The 22,926-nt window shown below is 49.5% G+C and overlaps 1 protein-coding gene across 1 annotated transcript; it reads right to left on the bottom strand.

The window, feature by feature from the left end:
* Positions 1-1,316: 1,316 nt before the first annotated feature.
* Plxna3 (plexin A3) lies at positions 1,317-16,641 on the bottom strand. Its single transcript, XM_021152925.2, has 33 exons — positions 16,611-16,641; positions 14,232-14,855; positions 13,313-13,852; positions 12,670-12,852; positions 12,145-12,273; positions 11,974-12,074; positions 11,471-11,594; positions 11,234-11,390; positions 11,050-11,149; positions 10,660-10,774; positions 10,319-10,519; positions 9,959-10,055; positions 9,634-9,824; positions 9,403-9,548; positions 9,213-9,333; positions 8,970-9,106; positions 8,687-8,857; positions 8,330-8,423; positions 8,009-8,248; positions 7,775-7,918; positions 7,461-7,695; positions 7,228-7,370; positions 6,883-7,139; positions 6,693-6,759; positions 6,441-6,587; positions 6,201-6,360; positions 5,948-6,051; positions 5,665-5,761; positions 5,197-5,387; positions 4,790-4,959; positions 4,054-4,266; positions 3,731-3,881; positions 1,317-2,343 (listed from the first exon to the last, which is right to left on the bottom strand). Exons 2-33 carry the CDS (start codon positions 14,826-14,828, stop codon positions 2,248-2,250), a joined length of 5,619 nt encoding a protein of 1,872 aa, XP_021008584.1. The 5' UTR covers positions 14,829-14,855; positions 16,611-16,641; the 3' UTR covers positions 1,317-2,247.
* Positions 16,642-22,926: the final 6,285 nt, after the last annotated feature.

Genomic DNA, 22,926 nt, shown 5'->3' with positions numbered 1-22,926 from the left:
AAAAAAAAAAAAAAAAAAAAAAAACTGATTTTCCCTCTCCCAGAAGCCACACACTCTTGATAGCTCCCCAGTTACAGGTGGGAGCTCAAGAACCTCTCTCCCCTCAACACTTGATTGTTGACTGCACAGCCACAGCTATAAAATAAATTTTTTAACCACTAGGCGCCCTCCCTCCCCAAAAAATCTCACAGGCCACATGGGTTTTTCATCTTATTTTTTGAGACAGAGGCTCATGTGGCCCATGCTGGCCTCAAGTTAAGCATGTATCTGAGGCTTTCCTTGAATTCCTGCTGCCACCTGCCAAGTACTAGGAGCAAACTATCATTTCTTATTTGATTTGTCTTATGTGAGTGTGTATCCATGTTCCAGTGTTTATGGGTGTACCTGTTGTATATATATATGGAGGCCTGGAGTTCATGTTGGAAGTCTCCTTCTGTCACTCTCCACTTTATTCAATAAGGTAGGGGTTTTCAGTTGAACCCAGATCTTGTCCATATGATTAGCATGGCTAGCCAGCTTGTTCCAGTATACCCTTGTCTCTGCCTTGTGGGTGCTATAATTACAGATGGACTGTCCAAACTCCAGTCCTCAAGATTGTGTGGCAAAGCTTTTTATCAATGAGTCTGTCTCCTTAGTTCCAAGCTATCCCTTTGACCACATATGCACCATCTAACAAGTGATGGGGTTAGTTCATAGGTAGGTTCAGTACACTGGTAATTATAGTCCAATGAGTTGCCACATCTTCAGAATTTTGGGTACAACTGCAGCCACTGAAGAGGGTTTTAAAAATTAGTTTCATTTTATTTTATGTGAATAGGTGCTTTGTCTGCATATATGTCTATGCACCAATACTGAAGAGGACATCAGATTTCGTGGAACTGAAGTCACACAAATTGTAAGCCACTATGTGTGTGCTAGAAATTGACCTGGATCCCATGGAAGAACAACTGGTGCTCTTAAACACTAAGCCATCTCTCCAGCCCCCACTGAAGATTTTTTTAACACAATGGGGACATGTGTCTTATTTCTTAATAGTATCTCTTTGTCTCCAACTAATAATGGGCTAAAGGGGTCATGGCAGAAGCAGGGAGCTGGGCATATCTGAGTGGAAACAGTACATGCAAGGAGAAGGAAGCAGATTTATTCAGCCACAAGGATTGTCTAATGGACTACTATACATGGCCTTCCTCAAATCATCAGAAGTCTTAGTGAGTTACATTTTCCCCTCAGTGGCAATCTAGTTCATCCATAGCCCAACAGGTCTACCCACTTTCTCCAAACAAGACAAAGACATGCACAGACCCCATTTCCCAACATTTAATTAGGAAAAAATTACAACAACGAAGAAAAACTCATGCAACAAAAGGAGAGTGGACTGGGGGTCTGGGACCATTAGACAGGGCCAGATTCCTCAGAGGAAGCAGGAAACACAAAACAGTAAGGCACTGCCACCTTGGCCCTTAAGGATGGGCATGTGATAGGGCAGCTGAGGCTGAGAGAGTTCAGGGCAAGTGCCTACAACACTGAGGAAATTTGGCAGTAGGGACATAAGGAATGTCCCAGAGGCCCAGGCCCACATCAGGCCCAATCACAGCCTGGTCATAGTTCTCTCAGAGACAACAGGCCCCATGAAAATGTGGTCTGACTCCTGAGATATCTGAAGAGGGACATGGCCCTGGCCTGGCCAATCTGAGGGCAGCTTCAGATGCATCATCCAACCCCAAATGCTGCTGGTACTGAGGATCTCTTCTTAGGACAAGTGGGGCCTGACACAGCAAATGTGAGACGCCAGAGGCTGAGCCAAGGCTTGCAGCGTCACAAAGGAACCAGAACAGGAAACAGGACCCAGATCAACCAAAGAAGAGGTCTGTGAGGCTAGTAACATCCCATGGGGCATATATATTTACATATGGAAATTAAAGTGGAATTACATTAATAAATAGGTGGGTAGGATGTCAGAGCAAGGAGGGCAAGGGCTCTTCTGACATGGGAACACCAGGGCAAGAGGGTGGGGATATTGCTGCTGCTAATGGGGGAAGCTTGGTCCTGTCATCCCCTCCCCCTGCAGGGCCCAAAGCAAGGCACTAATGAAGGGGGCCCAGGTGTGATGGGGCATCTTGGCTTGATAACCTCCCCAACAACGCCAGATCTGGATCTCAGCCCTGGAGACCCAGGCTAGAGCCAGACACTCCCCTGACTGGGAGGATGGCTCAGAAGCAAGAAGCCCCCTCCTCACCATCTCCCCACTCAGCTGCTGCTGGACACCAGGGTGATGATCTGCTCCAGCTTCTGTCGAAGCTTGTGCTTCCGACAAGAGGCATCTCGGTCCAGCGAGGTGAGGATCTAGAGGATGATGATCCATTGGAGCAAGACTCCAAAGCAGGGCCCTACTTCTGCATAAAGCCCCTGCTTCCCAGAAGTGCTCTTCCCTCTCACTGGCTTCAGTCCCTGTACTAGCCTCATGCTCCAAACCTCTAACCTCTCACCAAAACTACCCACTTCCCCTTGTCTGCAAATACCATCACCAACTCTTCTACCATGGCTCATTTGTAGCCTCTTTGGAGAGTGGGCAATACTTGCTGTTTTCAATTCCTGTTCCCTCCTAACCCAAACTCCAACATCTCTTTGGCAACTTTGGCCATGACATCCTTCTTGATCCTGGATCAGGATATGAGGCTGACTCTACCAGGTACTTCTGGGTCCCCTCCCCATTCCCGACCAGTTCTCTCTTTCCTCTTTGACCTGTGAGTCGCCCAGAATGCTGTGCTTGGCCAGATCTCCTCTATAGCCCCTTGACCTCCCTTGGTGAGCTCCTTTTTATATATAGTATCTCACTATGTATCTCTAATTGTCCTAGAACTTGCTTTGTAGACCAAGCTAGCCTTGAATCACAGAGATATGCCTGTCTTTGCTTCCTGAGTGCTGGGACTAAAAGTGTGTACCACCATGCCTATCTAGGGCTTTATCTTTAGTGTACCTGATCTCTCATGCACATTTGTATTTGTCTGTACAGCTGTACATATGGATACATATGCATGTGTGTGGAGGCCAGAGGTTCAATACCTGGTGTCTTTATCATTCCCCACCTTTTAAAAATGTGTATAGGTGTTCTGCCTGCATGTATGTATGTAATATCATGTGTGTCTAGTGTCTTCAGAAGCCACAGAAGGAGACCAGATTCCCTGGAACTGGAGCCAGAGGGATATGTGCTGCCTTGTGGGTGCTGGGAATCAAGCTCAGGTCTTCTGGAAGAACAGCAAGTGCTCTTAACTTCTGAATCATCTCTCCAGCCCCTCCACCTTATTATTTGATATCTCTCATTGAACATCGAACTCAGTGATTGGCTAGTGAGCTATGGGAATCTGCCTATCTAAACCACTCACCAGCACCCATACCCACACATGCCACCACATCCAATATTTTAACATGAGTGCTTAGAATACATTTGTTCTCACCTTCTAGTCTTGTAACTTTTATCCAGTGGGACCTCTATATTCCAGCTAGTGGGTTGTCTCCTGTATTCCTTAAATCCTAGCATCTAAAGAAATTATTGCCCATGCTGGCCCTAGGCAAGGGATGGACTGTAAACAAGATAAGATGGACTCTCTGTCCCATCTTGCTTACATGCTTGCATGCTTCTCAACACATCTATCTATCGCCCTGCCTTTGCCCCTAACTGCATCATCATCAGAGCCATGCAACTGGGGGTCCATGAGGTACATCAACGTACCTCCTGACGGTACTTGGTGACATAGAAGTAGAGCTCGCTGAGTGCACTTAGGACATTGAAGTCATTAGCATGGAGGCGGGACTGCTCCACTAAGTAGGCGTCCATGTCCTGGTCACTGATGGATGCCATCTTTGCGATATCTCGATAGTACCTATAGAGACCTTGGATGAGTGAATCATGCACATGTCACAAAAGCCAAAACTCATGCCATCAGTGTTTGGCCAGCCTCTGAGGCTTTTTCTTGTATCTGGCCAGCCTCAGACAAGCTGTTTAGGCAGTTCCTGCCTGCCACCAGGCACACACAGCAGTATCCCAGGGCCCACCTCTCCACCCAGCTCTTGTAATTGGGAATATCCTTGGCATAGAGGAGCTTGTTGGAAGGTGAGTCCTTGCCCAGGCGGTGCTCTGATGTAGAACAGGAGTCCATGAAGGTCTGGGCCACCACTGACAAACAGGCATCTGTGATGCTATTCTTGTGGATGTCAAACACAAATTGCGGATTCTTGATCACATTCACCCAGAAACGCAGAGGTAAGCTGAACAGAGGGACATACACTTGAGACTCCCTAATGGCCCTATGTGCCCCCTTCCCCCACTGCCTTCCTTCACACCTTGTCCTGTTTGGCCAGCTCATCTCTTGTCCTGAAGTAACAGGAGAGACTATTTTGGATAAATGGGTTTCTCTTTAACCTTCTGCTGCACTCAGGCAATGAGAAATAAGAATAGATGGCTTTCTGTCCTCAACCTCCACCCCTGAAACTTCCACTTTCTCCACCTGTGCCAAGCCATCAGTGTCTCTACCCTGCACAGGAACCTAGAGAAAAATGGTCAATCCCAGTGCTAGACTAGCACTTCCCATCTGCACAACCCAGCAGCACCCACCTTCTATATACTCATATTCAGTTCCAGGCCATACCACTGGTCCATCCCTCTTGCATGGAAGGCTATTCAGTTGCCAGCCAACCTATCTCCATTGGCTTGGAGGCTTGGCTAAGTAACTAGCCTCTTCCTCCCACCCACCCTCAGAAGAGCCAGCAGCAGTCAAGAACCAATAAGTACCAGTTGCTCTTCCATGTGTGACGCACATCAGGGTCACTGATCTGGCGCTGGTCAGCCTGTTCATCCAGGAAGTCAAACATGTACTTGATGGCCAAGGGTAAGGCTGAGCCCCGGTGGGCTGTACTGAACACAGTTTCAAACAAGTCATCTACAAACTTCTGCAACGTTCCCTATGAGTGATGGTAAAGGAACCATGTCAGGAAGTTCCCAAAATCTGACAGACAGGGGGCAGAATAGCTCAGTAAAAAAACTTCTCTGAAGGGCCAACATTCCTAAAATGGACCTTTGCTTGACCTCAGGCGTAGAGGTCCTAGTGAAAGGCCCTAAGAAAGCAGCTCATCTCATGGTTAAGACTGGGCTAGAAGGTGTCTATGCAGATACCAAGGGAGCCTGGGGCAGGCCCACACCTTGGTGGCCAGCAGCCTTGTCAGATATATTTCTGAGACCATCTTGCTGCCACGGTCTCCTTCTCGGTGATCAGTATGGTCGTGGTTCTTCACCAGATGCCACAGCTTGGTGCCTGCCTCCTGGTCAGGTGTGAGCATAGGTGCTCGGGAACGGAGGCTATCCGGGCTGCTGGCAGCACGGAGCAAGCTCTCTAGGGCAGAGGATAGATGTGACTCTTAAGCCCTACAGCCTCTGGCCATTACCCACCCTCTTGCTCCATTATCTTCCAGAAGCCCAGAAGTCTTTGTGGGACCCACCTATCCTTGCCACCCCTCCCTATTAGGCTCTACACAACTGAAGACCACCCAGGGGCCCAAAATGATGAAAGTCTTTCCAAATGGATCAAGACAGCTACTTGGGGATTCCTAAGATACAGCCTTAATTAAAGGGCACGGGACCAGGAAGGCCACCACAATGTGGATACCTACCGTAGCGACTAAGTGACCGGGTGAAGGTGAACGAGTTGGCCATGTTATAGGCAGACACTTGTTTGGGCACAAGTGCTACTAAGGAACCATCAGTCACCTGGAGGTCCAAAGAAACAGAAGGAGCCAGGGGACCACCATTCATTCATACTCTTCAGTATATACATGTACAGTGGCAACCAAGGCCCTATGAGAAGCCCTCATGAGTATAGGGATAAGGAACGGGAGGAGACCTGGCCACAACTCCTAGATGTCCCTGGGGCTGAATAGGTTCAAAGTTCCTCACCTGGTAGTGGGCCAATGAGTTGACCCTCTTCCAGTCACACTCAATCTTTGTAGTGATGTCCTCATCTTGGAGGATGATTCGGGCCATGCGGCCCTGGCGCCATTCTGCAGGCCATAGTCAGCTCTTAGGGAAATTCACCCCCACAAGGACTTAGACACATTCCTTTTAAGGAACAGAGCTCAGATACAGAATATGAGAGCTCCCTGGGAGGGACTGGATAGGTGGGAGCTAGGAGAAAAGGGAGGGACCTTACCCAAATCCATGTCCTCAGCTTTGGGGCGCTGAGAGTATGGAATACCCTTGTACACAGTATCCAACAGCTTGTCTTTGGCCTGGGTGATGCTATCACAGTTAAGAACCTTCACAGGGACCTGGGCACTGCCCTCGCTCTCCGGGCACACACAATGCAGAGTCTAAGAGTGAAGGAACCTTAGCATGATTCCTAAGCAAGGCTCCTCCACCTTATTTCCTGCTCACATAGTCCCATGCTCACCAGGGTCTTATAGTCGATCTGCTGCCGGATGAGCTTGTCTTCACTTAAGGAGTAGCGGGCCTCGCCTGTTATGGCATCAATGGGACCTTTCTCCATCTGCTGCTTGATGGCGCAGTACAGCAGGAAGAGTGGCTCCCCGGCGCACTCCTACACCCAGGGTTAGGGGCATAGCTGGCTGCCTGTCTGGCTTATCAATCAATTGCTCCCACCCCCGGACATTCCTCTCCTGCATCCCAGCCCACCCAAGCACACCTTCAGGAACTTATGCAGCAGGAATGTGAACCAGTTGGTGAGCATCTTCTCAGCGACCGACTCTGTCCTATGGTAAGAGATAGGTCCTAAGGCCCTGGCCTAACAAGGGTGAGACCTGAACAGAGGTAGGGGCCCAAGCAGGAAATGGAAGACAGGACTGGAGAAGAGGCCAAGCAAGACAGGTACATACCTGCGCAATAGCAGCTTTGGGTGGTTCTTGCTCTCAAGGTTTTTCTCTATGAGGTCAGCCAGCAGTTGCTTGAGCAGCCCAGTGGCATAGTCAAGCCGGCTCTGCAGGGCCACCATGGTGAGTGAGGCCACAGTACCACGGTCACGCATGGAGAAACTACTCTGGGCCTCCAAAGTGTGGATAAAGGTGAGCAGGAAGGCACGGCTGTGCAGCAACTGGCCAAACAGACGCAGGGCCTTCTCCACATTGGGGGGAGTCTGTGGGGACCAGGGAGTCTCAGAGAGTAGGTAGTGGTGGCTCTGGGGAAAACAAAACATGGACAGGCTTTGGGGGTAGGAGGCTCACATCCAGCTCCTTGAGCACTGGGTGAGCCTCGATGCCAGGGAAAAGCACGCGCACAGCATAGGTCCGGTAGTCCAAGAAGGGGATCTGCACACCGTCCATGTGGTTTGTCAGTTCATTGATATCGGTCTGCAGCTCAGCAAAAGCTGGGAAAGAATACGGTAGAGTGAGTTGAGCAAGAGGCAGAAAAGTCCTTCAGCTCTCACACAGTGTGGTACACCCCCTGCTTTAAGCACCTTCCTTGCACTCCAAGGCCACACGAGACTCCAGGTTGTCCATTTGTAGCTGAAGCCGCTTAAGTGTGCGGTCTGCATCCTGAGTCTTACGCTTGTAGGCGACCAGCACAACAGTGATGGCCAGCAGCAAGAGCCCACCCCCTGCTGCTAGCCCCACCATAGCTGGTAAGGTCAGTGCCCGATCAGCAGTGATGTGCAGCGTGCCCAACCAGAACTCCAGGCCACCCACCAGCACCTGTAAGGGCAAGCTTGAGGTGAACCAACTGCCATGCACAGCCAGGGCTGCCCTGGTGGCCTCTTGAGCCCATACCCACCATAACAGGCTGCCGGCCTGTCTGGCTTGGGGAATCACACAGAAGTTGAGTATCTGAGACAGTTAGTGCACATGGCTGTCCTCCAATCAACACTGTATAGTTGAGGCGGGAGCTGCCAGCTGCAGCAGGGATCAGGTTCTTGCCCTAGTAGTGGATAACCCACACATAAACAGTCAAGCACTCCAGCTCTCGGTTCTTCCCCTCCTTTCTACTCCCTATCCTTATCCCCAGCACCTTCAATACAACATGCGAACCAGGTTTGACATCTAGCACACCAGAGGGCCCAAGTGGTTCAAAGCTGGGATCAGGGTAGTAGGTGAAGGAAGAACGGTTGAGGGAGCGGGCTGCCTGCACGTGGTCCAGCAAGAAGCCAAACTCGTCAGGGTGCTCGCCTTGGGCCCGAGGCTGAGGATGCCCAAGGAAGATGCCAGGGGCCTTACATAGCATTGCAGTGTCGTTGATCACCTGGCATGTCTGTGAAGACAACAGCAATCACCTCAGTGCATGAAGCCATGAGTAGCAATGGTAGAACAGGGGTAGAAACCCACTACTCACATTAGTGGTCTCAATACCACGGTACTTGGCTCGTACGCGGGGTTCTTGAACTGTCAGCAGATGGGTTCCACTCACAGTGATGGAGGTGCTTCCACTGCAGAGATGGGTAAAGATCTCAGGCTCCCTTCCCCACCCTGTCCAAAGTTACCAAGGATTTTCTGAGAGCTCAGAGCCTCTGACCTTGGTTCATTCAGTAGGTTCCAGGCTCTATATGGGCAGGACAACTCTGTGGCCCCTACTGATGAGGGCTCAGGAACGAGGAATCACTTGATGACCCAAGGCCCCAGTAATAGGTAAGGCCCCAAGACTCTCAGAGCCCCAACTCAGTACTCAACCCCATTCTCCTCAGGGTCTCACTTGATGATGCTCCAGGTGGGCTCAAGGTGTGTGACAGTAGGGTCCTGGGTGTAGGTATAGATGACTCCAGGGTTGGAGATGTTGGCATGATCGATGGCAAGGGTGATAGGGGTCTGACTGGGGCCCAGGGTGGAGACAGGTGAGATACACACGATTGCCTCGGCATCTCTCCTACACAGGTAAGCAGGTAGGCATGAAGCAGATGGCCTGGCACCTTCACCTACCCTGCCCCCATAGCCCTTCACACAATGCTCAACTCCAGATGGCTTGTGCTCAGGCCCACCTCACAAACTGGCACTCGCCATCTCTTATAATCACTGTGACCCTGCTGCCGGCATCCAGAGAAATTCCAGAGATGGTAAGCCGAGTGCCTCCAGAAGCTGGGCCCCGAGAGGGACTCACACGGTCAAATGTAGGGGTCTGGGGAAGAAGCAGCCCTTGAGAGGAGGTAGAAGCCAGCCTGATCCAAGGGACACTCCACATTTTCCCAGATAGGGAAGGGGAAGGGGCTAGTTAGACCACGCACCACAAAGCTGTAGAGTTGCTGGGACTGTGTGCGGAAGTCAGCAGAACAATCCCCTACACAGAGTTCAGCAGGCCCAGGTGGTGGGCTGGGCACCAGCGATTCCTCCATCTCACATACAATCCTAAGAGTCACAGAAGGTCAGGACCAGCTGTGGTAAACAAGGACAGGGTGCTCACATAGCCACACTCACCTTTCAGCACTGACATATTCAGTGGGAATGGAGTTGCAACGTACACCAGCTACTCGAAGGCCAACCTCACGGGAAGTGAGGCCCAGGTTCTCACCCACAATGGTGACCCGGGTGCCACCCTCCTTGGGTCCTGTAAGTGGATGAATCTGCAGAGCAGGAGAAGAAGCAAGAAGATCAGGCCAGACTCACACATGTCTAACAAGCAAGGTAGGATTTGTAGGTGAAGCTAACCTGGGTGATTCGGGGATGGCTGCATCGGGCACCCTTCTGGCTTGGGTGCATCCAGTTACTTTTGGGAGCTGGGCAGTGAGCCCTCAGCTGGCACCTGTGCTCTGAGATGCACCAGCCACAGTTGAATCGGGGATCAGCCTTGAGGCAGAGGCCACAGCTAGGCCGTTGAGCCCAGCACTTGTAAAGAAGGGCTGCAGGCACAGGAGACTACTGATGGAGCAGGCAATGGCAGAAAAGCAGGGGGCTCTAGGACCTACAGACTTGCCCCCAGCAGTGCCAATCCTGCCCCAGGAGCCATGCTCCTTGGCCCCATGTCACCCCTCACCTCGGAAGCTAGGAGGCTTATCAATGGGGAAATCTCCATCCCAAACCACAGAGAAGTCCAGTTCGGTGTCACCAAACTCATCACCTTCATAGAAGTACTAAGAAAAATGGAACCACATGAGCACAAATAAGATGAGCAAAATCCTTGCCCACTTTAGGAATCCCTTGTAAAAAAAAAAAAAAAAAGAAAAAAAAAGGCTTCCAGATAAGTAAGCTAGGTATAGACCAAAACCAACCAAATACAAAATACAGTAAAATATTACACACACATACACACCACAAAACACAAAAATAAAACAAAACAACCAACCAAACAAAACAAATTATTCCTGGCTGGCCCACCCTGCACTCTGGGTCTTACCGAGGCATTCTGGCACTGCACACTGCTGCTGTTAAAGCGCACTGCAGGTACCCGATGTTGCCGTCCCTGTACACGGACCACGCATTCATAATTCTTCTGTCCTGACTGAGGCTGTGGCAAGTTCTTAGCCCGCAGAGTTAGAGGCTGCATGACACCCACAGGAATCAAGAGGTCCCCTTGAGGCAGGATCTCAGGGCAGCCCTGGGAGGAGAACACCTGTTAGAGGCATACTGGTCTACCCACCTTCTCCAGGCCCATGGAAATGGGAGATCAAACAAAAAATGTGAGAGGCCAGCCCCCAAGGAGTCCAGCCTCTTGCACGGTGCACTGCACCACCTCACCTCAGGGCTGTGGACCCTGCCCTCCTGGAAAGAGCACTCGTGTGGGTGGCTGGTACACACATGACGGTACTTACACCAGTGGCAGGGGTAAGGGCTGCCAACACAGGACATACACCTGGAGGGGGGAGTAGCTTTAGAAATAACAGAGATCATATCGACCTGTATCACCCACCCACAAGACACACTGGGGAACAAATGAATAGGGTAGGCAGAACCTGCCCAAGCCACATAATGCACATCAGGATTAGACAGAAGTGGTGACAGCATGAAGTCCCAACAACTCACCCCTGAAGCCCTCCCTAGAGAAAGTTACAGTGCAAATTTTATATATTTCAGAACACTTATCTACTATCCCCAGGGCTAGGGACAGATTCTGGACCAGGTACTCACGACTGGAGGGCACTGCAGTTGTAGAAGACAAAGTCAACCCCAGCAAACCTCACGCCAGTCTCCATGGAGAGCAGCTGAAGCCGCACAGTATGAGTGGCCCCTGCAGCAAGCCAGATGGCTATCGCCAACTAGTCTGGAATTCTGCCCTGCCCCACAACCCCCCAGATTGCCCCATCCCACTGACCATGCCCTCTGGTAAGTGTCTGGAGCTCCTGAAGGGATGGTGAAGGACATCGTAACTCTCCAGAGGGCAGCAGAATAGCCTCACTTTCAGTCACCTCCTCAAAGGAACAGCTCACACCCACACTGAGGTCTGGCACGTTGCGCATGGCTACGGTCAGCTGGGGAAGGCAGAGGGTTCAGAGCAGGGTGCACCCTCCCTCATGAAGCATATACAGGGCCAAGTATCTATGTCACTTACCTGCACCCCAGAGGATGTCACTGACACATTATTGGGACGGACCCGCACCTGTATACATTTGCTCAGCTCTTCTGCAAAGCCATGTGGGGCAGAGGCACCTGGACAGGCCCCTTCACGGCAGCACCTGCATGGGGACAGGCCAGAGCAGTCCGAGCACTGTCCCAGGAGGGCCCAGATGGGGGTGCAGTAAGAGGCTGAGGTGGGACAGAAGACAGCATACCCAGCTCATACTGCCAGGCAACAGTGTACCTTGGCCTCATCCCCTGAGATCCAAGGGACGTCACTCAGGGTAGAAGTTCCGCTCATTAGCTGGAGAAAGTGGAGGAGAAGGGAGGGAGGGGAAGGCTCAAGGCTGGGGAAAACTGGGCAGGTGGGTGAAGGAAAGTATAGCAAGTGTGGCTGGCTCCTGTCCAGCTGGCAAGTCCTCTTAAGTTCTCTGTCTCCCAAGATAATGGCCCCAGGGAGCCCACTGCTGCCCCACATCCCACACCCTCTTCCCTCACCTGTGCTGTAGCACACACCAACCACAGTGTGGGTCCCCTGAGCCCAGGCATGCAGCACAGCTCAGATACTGCTCACAGGTCTCCACCGGGAGTTGGCTCACCTGGGGACAGCCACATCAGCACACAGGCCACCCTTGCCCCACCACCCACCACCACCCACCACGGGCCCACCTGCTTCTCACTCAGGAGGTAGATGTGTCGGTGGTCAGGGCTGAAGAGCAGGTCTCGAAGTATGGGGCTGCCCTGCACCACAGAGACCGTTTCATATAGCTGGGCATCCTGAGAGCCATCGACCCGCACCTGAGCCACAAGACCAGGACAGAGAAAATGACAAGCCAGCTTCATGCTACCATAGCTCCCTACACCCAGAGCACGCTCTTCAGCCAGGGACTTTCTAGATTACAGTTGAGCTGGTCAGATATGGCCTCCTTGAGTCTGTATTCAGTTTGAAGGCTTATAGTTCCAACAGCCATAGCCTTAGACTAAGACAAATGCTACCTTCGAACAATGCTGGTGAAGGTAGACGGCAGAGGAGCCACCAAAGGAACAGGATTCAGTTCTTGGAACCTAACCTGGGAAGCTATTACACCCTATTCAGGGTTATCCAGGCTCATGTTCACATTCTGTCCCTCAGCCCTTCTTCCCATAGTGTGAAAAACATCCCCAATCATATAAGACAAGGGTTCTAGGACCAACCTTCTTCAAATTACCGCTGCGTGTACCGATGAAAACCACAGAATGCTGGTGGTAGGTGTAGGCAGCCACACTGGCCATGCCATCAGTGCTGTCAGCCAGCAAGGGTAGCCCCTCAATCACGTGTAGGCCACCCAATGGTTGATTCAACACTAACCCACAGAAGTTTCCATTGATCTGCATAGGCTGGTGACACAGGAGGGGTGAGTGAGAGTTCAAGCTAAACAGATGCTATCAGATTTCACATTCTGTAAAGGGGCAGAACCTGCAGCCACTGCCCTCCAGACATGCTTGACAGTTTTTTTCCCCTAGGACCCCATGGGAAAATGGGACTGGGGATGGAAAGCAGGGGCAAGGAGGAGAAGCCTGACCCTGTTAGACTTGAGATAGAGCAAGGAGACAGGTGGGAATGAATATAGAGGCAGAAAAGGAAAATGGCAGTATACAAACAGGACACTGGCCAAGATAAAAGAAGAGAAAAGAGAGTAAGGCTGTCAAGAAAGGTAGTGTGGGTGTCAAAACTAAGCTGCCACTCCCATGATCATGCCAAGCCTAGGACTGGACAGACAGCCACTCAGCAGAAAGGCAGAAAGCCACAGAGCTGTCATATCCGGCACAGGGACAGCAGAGCAAGCAAAGGGCTCACGGTGTTGATGCAGGGCAGCTCCTTATTCAGTAGCCAGGGTAGGGCCAGTGTGCCCTCCCCACGGTAGCATGATTGGATTCGGCGCCGGATGTGGGCATTAATGCTGCTGAGGGTGAAAAGGCAAAGGATGGTCTGCCGAGGTGGGTTGGCTCTGTTCTTCTGGCCCTGAGAGAAGATGGTGAAGAGGACATCCTCATCGGCTGGCACACCCAGAGCCTGGGCCAATAGCAGGCCTGGCTTGGCCAGATGGGCACTCTGCACCAAGCGGTACTCCACACCACGCCAGGAGCAGCCAATAGGGAACTCTACATAAGAGTAGAACTCTGAGTCCCCTGCACACATGCGCACGATCTTGGACGTGAAGAATTTCTCGCCTGCTGTATCCAACAGCGTCTGCTGGGTGTCCAGCTGCAATGTTAAGAAGTACACGAAGGAGGCACTGACAAAGCCATATATGTAGTAGATGTCAAAGGCAGGGTACAAGGACAATGTGTCTGAAGGGATCTTGATCTGAGAAGAGACAAACTCATCCTGGTACACCTGGAGATTAGAACAAAGTATGAGAGCAGGGTGAAGGCCCACCTTCACTTCCCAACCCTGTTCCAACAATGTGCTTTTCTAAAGGCTTCCCCAGTGATCTCCCATCTGCCCCGCCTGGACAATTACTGGAATCCTCTCAGTGCCACAGAGTGCAAGGTGACCTTAGCCTCTCTATAGACAGACTTTCCACAGGTAAACTCTGCCCATCTTCCTGTCCTCAACAGCTGGTCTACATCTATGTGACAGTGAAGGGTCATAAATTCCTCTCTCAAACCAAAGTTTTCCTAAGAAGCAGGGCCAGGACTGAGAGAAAGGAGTGAATAAGACCTGGGCTCATAAGAAGCAGGGGAAAGAAGGCAAAACCAACAAGCTCACCCACCAGACTGAACATATCTCCACTGTCCTCATCGTCGATGAGCTTACGGGAACTCAAGGTGGGAAAGTACTCAGACTTGCCATCAACAGCGGTGCCCACAAACAACTTGCTAGGCCCCTGGCCCTGTTCAACAATGACGCCAGCCATGGAATCAGGCTCCTGGGCCCCTGACAGATAGTGCTCCTTGCGATGGTGGGGCTCACCCAACTTGAAGAGGTCATCCAGACGCAGGAACTGGCAGATGCCCTGCCAGATGCTGCCACAAGCTACCAAACGACGGGCTGCATAGTCTATGAGGAGCAGCTTGTTCACATTGTCCACAGGCACCAGGCGGTGGGAGCACACACGCATGCTAGGAGGTGGGTAGCAGCGAGCATTGTCCTCAATGGGCCCTGTGACATGGGCCCGTAGCTCAGTTAGGTTTGGAGCCAGCTTGAAAACTCGGTTCACGGCACCTACAAACACCTCCCCAGTCACTCGGTGCACAGCCAGGTGAGTCAGAGTGGTATCTGTTACCACAAAGGTACGAAATGGCCTGCTGCTACCCAGGCACCCTCCTATGGTGAAGAATAGCAATGGGAGAAGGCAGACAGTGGGCATGACCAGCAGCTGTAACGAGGGACAGGCCTGAGGAGAGACAGCAAGTGCAAATCAGCCCCAGGCCCAAGCTACTCTCCCTCCTTCTGCCCTGTCTGGCCCAGTGAACCTGGCAGGCCAGGTTCAGTGATATCGAGGGGCAGGGCAACTCATCCAACATGATAGAGCCCCAGATGGTGACTGAGGCTGAAAGAGGGGAGGGGCCTCTAATAGGGCAAATGAATGAGTGACAAGCACAGGCAAGCTTGCAGGCCATCAATCATCCCCCACTCCTGTACTGGAAAGAAGCCAAGAGGCCTTGTCTCAACTGGGCCACACCCAAGGGGGCATCAGAGTCAGATGCTAGAAAAGATGGGATGGAAGGTTCTCCCAGAACTGGGACCCTAACATTACACACTAGGAAACGCAGGGAGAGAACAATCACAAGTTGGGGTCAGGGGTGCTTCTCTGTGAGTGGCACTGCTAGCAGGAGTCCTAGAGCAAAGCTCTGGAGAATTAAGGTCTGAGACTGGTTTCAATGCCACTACATCTCCAACTCATGGCCTCAGGTGCTTTCTCCCTTTGAGGGCCTTGGCTGCTTATCCAGGAGTCTGCTGTCTGGCCTTTCCACTGCAACACAAAGCCAAGACTCTCGCTGAGACAGACATCAGTCAAGCTTTGCTCAGACACAGGCAGACAAATGCTCTGCCAGGCCTGTGTGGCTCTCCCTGAAGAGCCAAAGGTTAGTCAGAGAGGGATATTGGCAGAAGGGTATAACCCACTTTTGAGAGTCCCAGAAGTATTATATGTAGAAACCAGCATCCTCAAATACAGTTGAAGCCTTAAGGCTATGGAGTACTACCCCTTCCCCTAAACAAATAGGGCCAATGCTGGCATTCACCCCCCCGGGCCACACCCAGCCAGCCCCAGGCTGCAAAGACAGCAGATCAGTGTCTCTGCAACTAATGGGGCAGAGCTCAGTGCTACCCTCTCAGTGCCCAATTCCCAAGAGACACAGGAGGGACTCAGAATGGGGTGGGGGGTGGGGGCCACAGCAAAGAGAAAGAAAAGCCAGCATTTGCTAGAACATGGAGCAATTCCAGCTTGAAAGTGCCAAGTTTCAGCTCAGAGTGATCAGCGCTCTGGGGCTCTTTTGTCGGGTCTGCATCCCAGACCCTTCATGCAACAACCAGAGAAGAAAGGAAAGCAAAAGAGAAAAGCGACTGCACCCTACCTTCACCTCTTCTACACTCTACAGAAAAGCCAAATTTTAGGAACTGGCCGGGACAGGTTGGAAAGGAGACCTGGAAAGTCGTAATTGGCAGCCCAAGACCCCACCCCAGCCCCCACCTCTAAGTGGCAACCTCAAGCATCACAGTCGCACCCAGCCCCTCTGCTACAGTACTGCCAGCAAAGAGCGCGATGATGAGGAAAGCTCCATATAAATATGCAAGTCCACAGCCTGCTCTTCCACAATGCTCCCCTCTATGCTATGAACCAAGCCAGTCCTGCCCTCAACGGGGGCACCCTGAGCAGACCCGCAGATACCTTAGTCAATACAGAGGCTACAGCAATGCTCAGAGATGCTGCTCCTCGTCTACAAAAGGGTTCTATCAACCAATAGGACTATGATCGAGTTGGCTGTCTCTTCCCGCTCAGGGTACGGAGTGTTTGGCGAGCCTGGTCTGGAAAGGTAGGGAGGGACAGGGCCTGACCCCAGAAACCATCTGGACCCCCAGGCTGTCTGAAACCTCTGCCATCCAGCAGACTATTGGCGCACAGGCTTTAAGGATGGCGACCACCTACCTGTCCCTCCACCGCGACTGACTCGGGGTGGCCACCCGTGGCCACGTGGACGTGCCCCCCCCCCCGTGCCCAACAGCCGCCCCCCTCGCTTGGCCCCGCAGCCTCGCCCCGCACGCTGCAAAATCTGCAACCGCCGCCGCCCACACACTGGGCTGGCCTGCGGCCGCCTGGGCCTTTTAAACCCGGACCGTACCACCACACCGGGAGGGGGCTCCCAGAGAGGGCGGGCCGGGGCCCTAAGAAGCAGAGCGCGTGGCGGTTAGGGGAGACCGCTGGGCCCTGGGGCCCAGGACTCTAGTGCACAGAGCAAGCCTCTCATGGGTCTCTGGAGATCCCTTCCTGAGAACAGCCCCTTTGCTCAATGGCTGAGTCCTAGGCGCGGGCCTCTCCACACCCCTAGCTCCCCGCCTGCTGCCTTCAGCAACCCTGGAATCTGTGCGCCGCCGCGCCACACCCCCTTGGGCCTGGAGTGCGCGCCTCCAGGAGCCCGGGGCCACCTGCTACTGTTGCAAGATATTGCTTTGGCCGGTCCAACAAAACCGCACGAACAAAGATTGCCCCCTAACTCAGGGCTCTTTCTCCAATGATCCATAAACTGGTGGGCTAATACCTGCCACGAAGCTTGGAGCACTGTAACTTAGAGCCATTTTCACCTAGTTCTTTCCTCAGCAAGTCGCCGTGACGCTGAATCTGCTGAATCTGGGATTTAATTCCATTGCTTTCTTTTCTTTTTTTTTTCTTGAATTTATTTTCCCTTTAGTAAAGAGTGGTCTCGAACTGACTACCCCTCTGCTTCATCCTCCCAATACCGGGATCATTTATGGCTCTATGCCATCACAGCTGCATTTTTTTCATGTTGTGTTGAGATTGTGCCTCCTACTGTACCCCAGGCTGGTCTTGAACTTACAGTGATCCTCCAGCTTCACCTTCCCACATTCTGGAATACAAGTATTTCCCACTGGTCCAGTTATTCTTTGTGTGTGCATGCACACGCACCCAAGAAGACCATCTGAGAGCCTTAGACACCATAGAGCTGCAGTACAGTAGCAAGTGCTCTTAACCATTGAGCCATCTTTCTAGCCTCTTTTTTTTCCGTTGTAAACCGCTTTATTGAGATATAATTCACTTTTCATATAAGTCCTGTATTTAATGTATACAGACAATTCAGTGGCATTTTAATATAATCCTGAAGATGTGCAACCATTTCTGCCACCTAATTCTTGAACATTTTCATCACTTCTAAAAGAAACTCTGTAGCAGTTAGCTATCAGTCTCAATTCCCCTCATATATATACCCAAGCTCTGGGAAACACTCATGTCCTTACTGACTGTGGGGTTGCCTCTTAAGGATATCTCAAATAAATGGAACTATACAATATAAATATATATTTTTATGTCGACTCATTCATTTAATATTTTCAGGTTTTGTCAGAGTTGTACCATGGATCAAGACTTCCTTTTGGGGCCAAATAATATCCTGTTGCATGGGTAAGCCACATTTTATTTATTCTTTCATCAACTGACACATTTTTTTGTTTTCCTCTTTGGGCTGTTTGCTTACTTCTTTGTATGTGCTTGGGCCAGGGAGTGGCACTATTAGGAGGTGTAGCCTTGTTGGAATAGGTGTGTCACTGTGGGTGTGGGCTTTAATATCTAGCTGCCTGGAAGTCAGTTTCTGCTAGCTGCCTTTGGAACAAGATGTGGAACTCTCAGCTCCTTCAGCCCCATGCCTGCCTGGATGCTGCTGTGCTTCCTGTCTGGATGACAATGGACTGAACCTCTGAACCTGTGAGCCAGCCCCAATTAAATGTTGTCCTTATAAAAGTAGCCTTGGTCATGGTGTCTATTCATAGCAGTAAAACCCTAAGACATTACTAGAAACTCTTCTATGTATTGTTTGTTTAGACATGATCATATAACTTTTCCTACTTTTACCACCATTCCAAAAATTGGGATTGCACTTCTTTTGTATTCATATGTGTCAGTACATGAGTGTGGGAAGCACCTGTACCCTTGTGCACATGTATGGAGGCCAGAGCAGAACATTTGATGTCTTCTTCTTTCACTCTTTGATTTATTGTCACTTGTTGCTGCTCCCCCAAAGTTGTGTTTGTGGATGCATGTATACCTATGCTTGACTCTTTGCATGTGTGCTGAGAATTCAAACTCATTTCCACATGCTTACAGAGCAAAGGTTCTTACCTACTAAACCATCTCCCCAAACCCTCTTTTAGGATTTTTGAGACACTTTCTATGTAGCTCTGTAACTCACTGGAATGTAGACCAATATTCTTCTAGGTTGTCTTTGAACTCACAGTACTCTTCCTGCCCCTGCCTTCCAAGTTCTGGGATTGGCTAGAGTATTGAGTTCAATTGCTGACACTGTCTCAATGAATAAGGTGAAGAACAACATCCTAAAATACATGAAAAACCAGGAAAATGTTTCTATGCTTATATTAGATGGTATAAAGACTATTCTTCCCCATATATGGAAGGTACCTAGATTCGGGATTTTTTTTTTTTAAGATGGAAGGCTAAAGAAATGACTCATTGGTTTAGAACACTTATTGCTATTGCAGAGAACCTGGAGTTGGTTCTGAGTACCCGAATGGTAACTCAAAATCATTTGTAACTCCAGTTAACACCCTATTCTAACCTCCATGAATACCTACTTACACACAAACAAAACTCTCATACCTAGGAAACAAATAAATCTAAAATTTTTTAGAGAGGCTGACAAGATAATTCATTTGTGGGGTTGGTGAGATGGCTCAGCAGGTAAGAGCACTGACTGCTCCTCCGAAGGTCCTGAGTTCAAATCCCAGCACCATATGATGGCTCACAACCATCCGTAATGAGACTTGATGCCCTCTTCTGGTGCATCTGAAGACAGCCACAGTGTATTTATTTATAATAATAAATAAATCTTTGGGCTGGAGCAGGGCTCACCAGAGCAATTGGGGTTGACCGGAGCCCAACAACCACATGAAGGCTCACAACCATCTGTACAGCTACAGTGTAGTCATATACATAAATAAATAAATCTTTTAAAAAAAAGATAATTCACTTGCTGCCAAGTTTGAGGACCTGAGTTTGATTCTTACAACCCCCATATAGAAAGAAAGAAGTCCTGAAAGTTGTCCTCTGACCTACATAAACACTATGACAATATTCACACACACACACACACACACACACACACACATACACTCACTCAAACACAGATGTATAAACATAACAAACAAAAGATCACCAAAACTTTGCATGGTTGTGCATGTCTATAGCCCCCACACTAGGAAGGTAGAGGCAAATACACATGTAGGCAAAACACCCATACACATAAAATAAAAATAAATAAATTTTCTCTGGGAGGTAGTAGCATACACCTTTAATCCAAGCACTGGGGAGGTAGGCAGATCTCTATGAGTTCAAGGCCAGCCTGGTCTACAGAGTGAATTTCAGGACAGCCAAGGCTATGTAGAGAAACCCTATCTCAAATAAACAAACAAACCAATAAACAAATCTTCAAAACAAACAAATATATATATGTTTATATGTATATGTTTATATATATGTTATATATATGTACACACACACACACACATATATATATATCCTACACTTCTGCCCCCTTGCCTCCTCACCACCTGAGGCAGGCAGGCAGGAAGCTGGCCCTGGGGTTATGAGAGCTGGTGAGGTGTCCCCACCCTTCACCAGCTTGTAGCACTTGGGAGAACAGGTCCTGCATCTCAACTGGGCAGCACAGTGAAACTTGCTCTGGAGGTGTGGGCACAGGTGAAACACCCCAGGGGCATAAAAGCAGGAGAGCAGATCCTGCTTCTAGCTGATGGAGGCATTGGGTGGCCTAGCCTGAGGAGTTCTGGAGAGCTCACCCTGGTGGTGTGGATATGGTAGAACTGGTCAGCTCAGTTACCACTCAGGCCCAGATCCAGGGCTTTGAGTTGGCCCACCACAAAATCTACATCATCTGTGAACTGCTGCAGTTGCAAGATATTCATGACACAAGGCAACAACAGGATAACTGGAAAGAGTCTCTGTAAATATCTAATATTGATGGTGTAACAGAAGCTAGAGACCTTGAACTAGACTAATGACTCATTGCAATGAACATTTACAAGTGAAGATGTGCAGACAAAAGATTATACTGTGGGGCACACTGTGACACACCAGAGCTTCCATGATGAGGTATTTTCTAAGCTTTGTTTTATTCTCTTTTTTTTTTTCTTTTGAGGGGGACATTGTAAGGGCAGAGGGTGGATACAAGAGGACAGGGAGATGAGTGGGAGTGGAGTACATGATGTAAGACTCACAAAGAATCAGTAAGTTTTTAAAAACATCACACTTGAGAGACACTGTCTCTGTGTCTTCCATCTGAGCTTAGCTAATAGGTACAGAGCTTGGCACTCTGCAGTCAAAGCTCAGGGGATCTGGTGCTCTCATACTGCTGTTGGGGTTGCAAATTAGAACAAACCTTGGGAGGAAACTGTCAATATCTCCAATATTCTCTATATGGCATAACAAACAACAAGGCTATGCATGTGTGATATGAAAAGACAGGTATCAAATGACACATGGGACCAGGGAGAGGAGTGTGTAGGCAATCTACACTTTGTATACAAAAGTAAGAGACAGGATGCATATTTATAGGCTGTTATCTTTGCATAGAGAGACAGAATGGAGAATCAATGGGTAGATCACATCCAATGTGATCATTTGGTAACAAGACTGGGCCAGAACCCTGCTGCTGGGAATGAATGAGGTACCTTGCTATCTGCCATCCATGCTGGCTTCCAGCTGACCATTCAAGGTAAATGTGAGGGGGATAAGAGCATTGTTTTACTTTTCTCACTACTATGGCATATTACCGAAAGGAAAAAACATTTAAAGAAAGAAGAGTTTATTTTGGCTCACAGTTTGGAAAAAGACCTGGTGATAAGGTATCTAATCATACTGAAGCAGAGAGTGATGGCATGCTGGTGCTCAACTCACTTTCTCCTTTTTATTTTATTTTATTTTATTTTATTTTATTTTATTTGTTTGTTTATTTATTTATTTATTTATTTATTTTGTTTTTTTGAGACAGGGTTTCTCTGTGTAGCCCTGGCTGTCCTGGAACTCACTTTGTAGACCAGGCTGGCCTCGAACTCAGAAATCCGCCTGCCTCTGCCTCCCGAGTGCTGGGATCAAAGGCGTGCGCCACCACGCCCGGCTTCTCCTTTTTTTTCTTCCTTCCTTCCTCCCTCCCTCCCTTCCTCTCTTTCTTTCCTTCCTTTCCTCTTTCTTTCTTTCTTTCTTTCTTTCTTTCTTTCTTTCTTTCTTTCTTTCTTTCTTTCTTTCTCTCTCTTTCTCTCTCTTTCTTTCATTTCTTCCTTCCTTTTTTCTTTTTAAAATTTTTTATTCAATTTGGAACCTTAGCCTAAGGAATGGTGCTGCCCATATTCATGGCAGGTCTTTCCTCCTCAGTTAAACCTCTCTGAAAACACTTAAAGACACACCTAGGAATGTCTCCTCCATGATTCTGGATTTCGTTGTTTTTGAGACATGGTCTCTTGTAGCTCAGGTTAGCCTCAAGCTTACCATGTAACTAAGGATAACCTTAAACTTCTGATTCTCCTGCCTCTAGCTCCCTAGTTCTGGAATTCTGTGTGCACCACTAAGTCTACTTGATGGCTTCTTGTCATTGAAATATCATCCCAGTTTCCAGACCTTTCTTCCTCTCTCCCCTACCCCCTGACTCCTTCCGTGTAGAGTAATGCTTTGCAGCCCATGCTAGCCTCAAACTCTTAATTCTCCTGTCCACACCTTCCTACCTCATATCATGCTACATGTTAGTGATGCCCTTTGGCCAGAAAAGATCCATCATTTTGCTTCATTTTTCATTTCTTTGTTGCACACAAGTGATAGGAAATAAGGGATGAGGGTGTTACTTAGTGGCAGAGTACTCTCAGTGTACCTCCAGCACTGCAGAAGAAATAGAAAATGAAAGAAAAATGAACAGGAATGAAACCTAAGCAAGCAGACCAATAGCCTCCCTTCTCACTGTACTACCTCTGTACACACTCTACACCTACACCTGTTCCTTGGTGAACTCATGAATTTCCAGAACATAGCTCCTCTACTTCTTTCTGCAGCTCTATGTTCTCTTCTGATCTCTACCTCTGAGACTGTGTCACACCTAGTTAACCCTCCTCAGGCCAGTACTAGTCTCCAAGAATTAGCTTCATACAGAGACAGTTAAACCCCAGTGGCCACACAGCACAGGTATCTGAGGAACTGGCCCCTCTAGTTGTACTCT

The sequence above is a fragment of the Mus caroli genome, chromosome X (genome assembly GCF_900094665.2).
Source record: "Mus caroli chromosome X, CAROLI_EIJ_v1.1, whole genome shotgun sequence".
NCBI lineage: Eukaryota > Metazoa > Chordata > Mammalia > Rodentia > Muridae > Mus > Mus caroli.
This window is presented reverse-complemented; position numbering and strand designations above follow the sequence as displayed.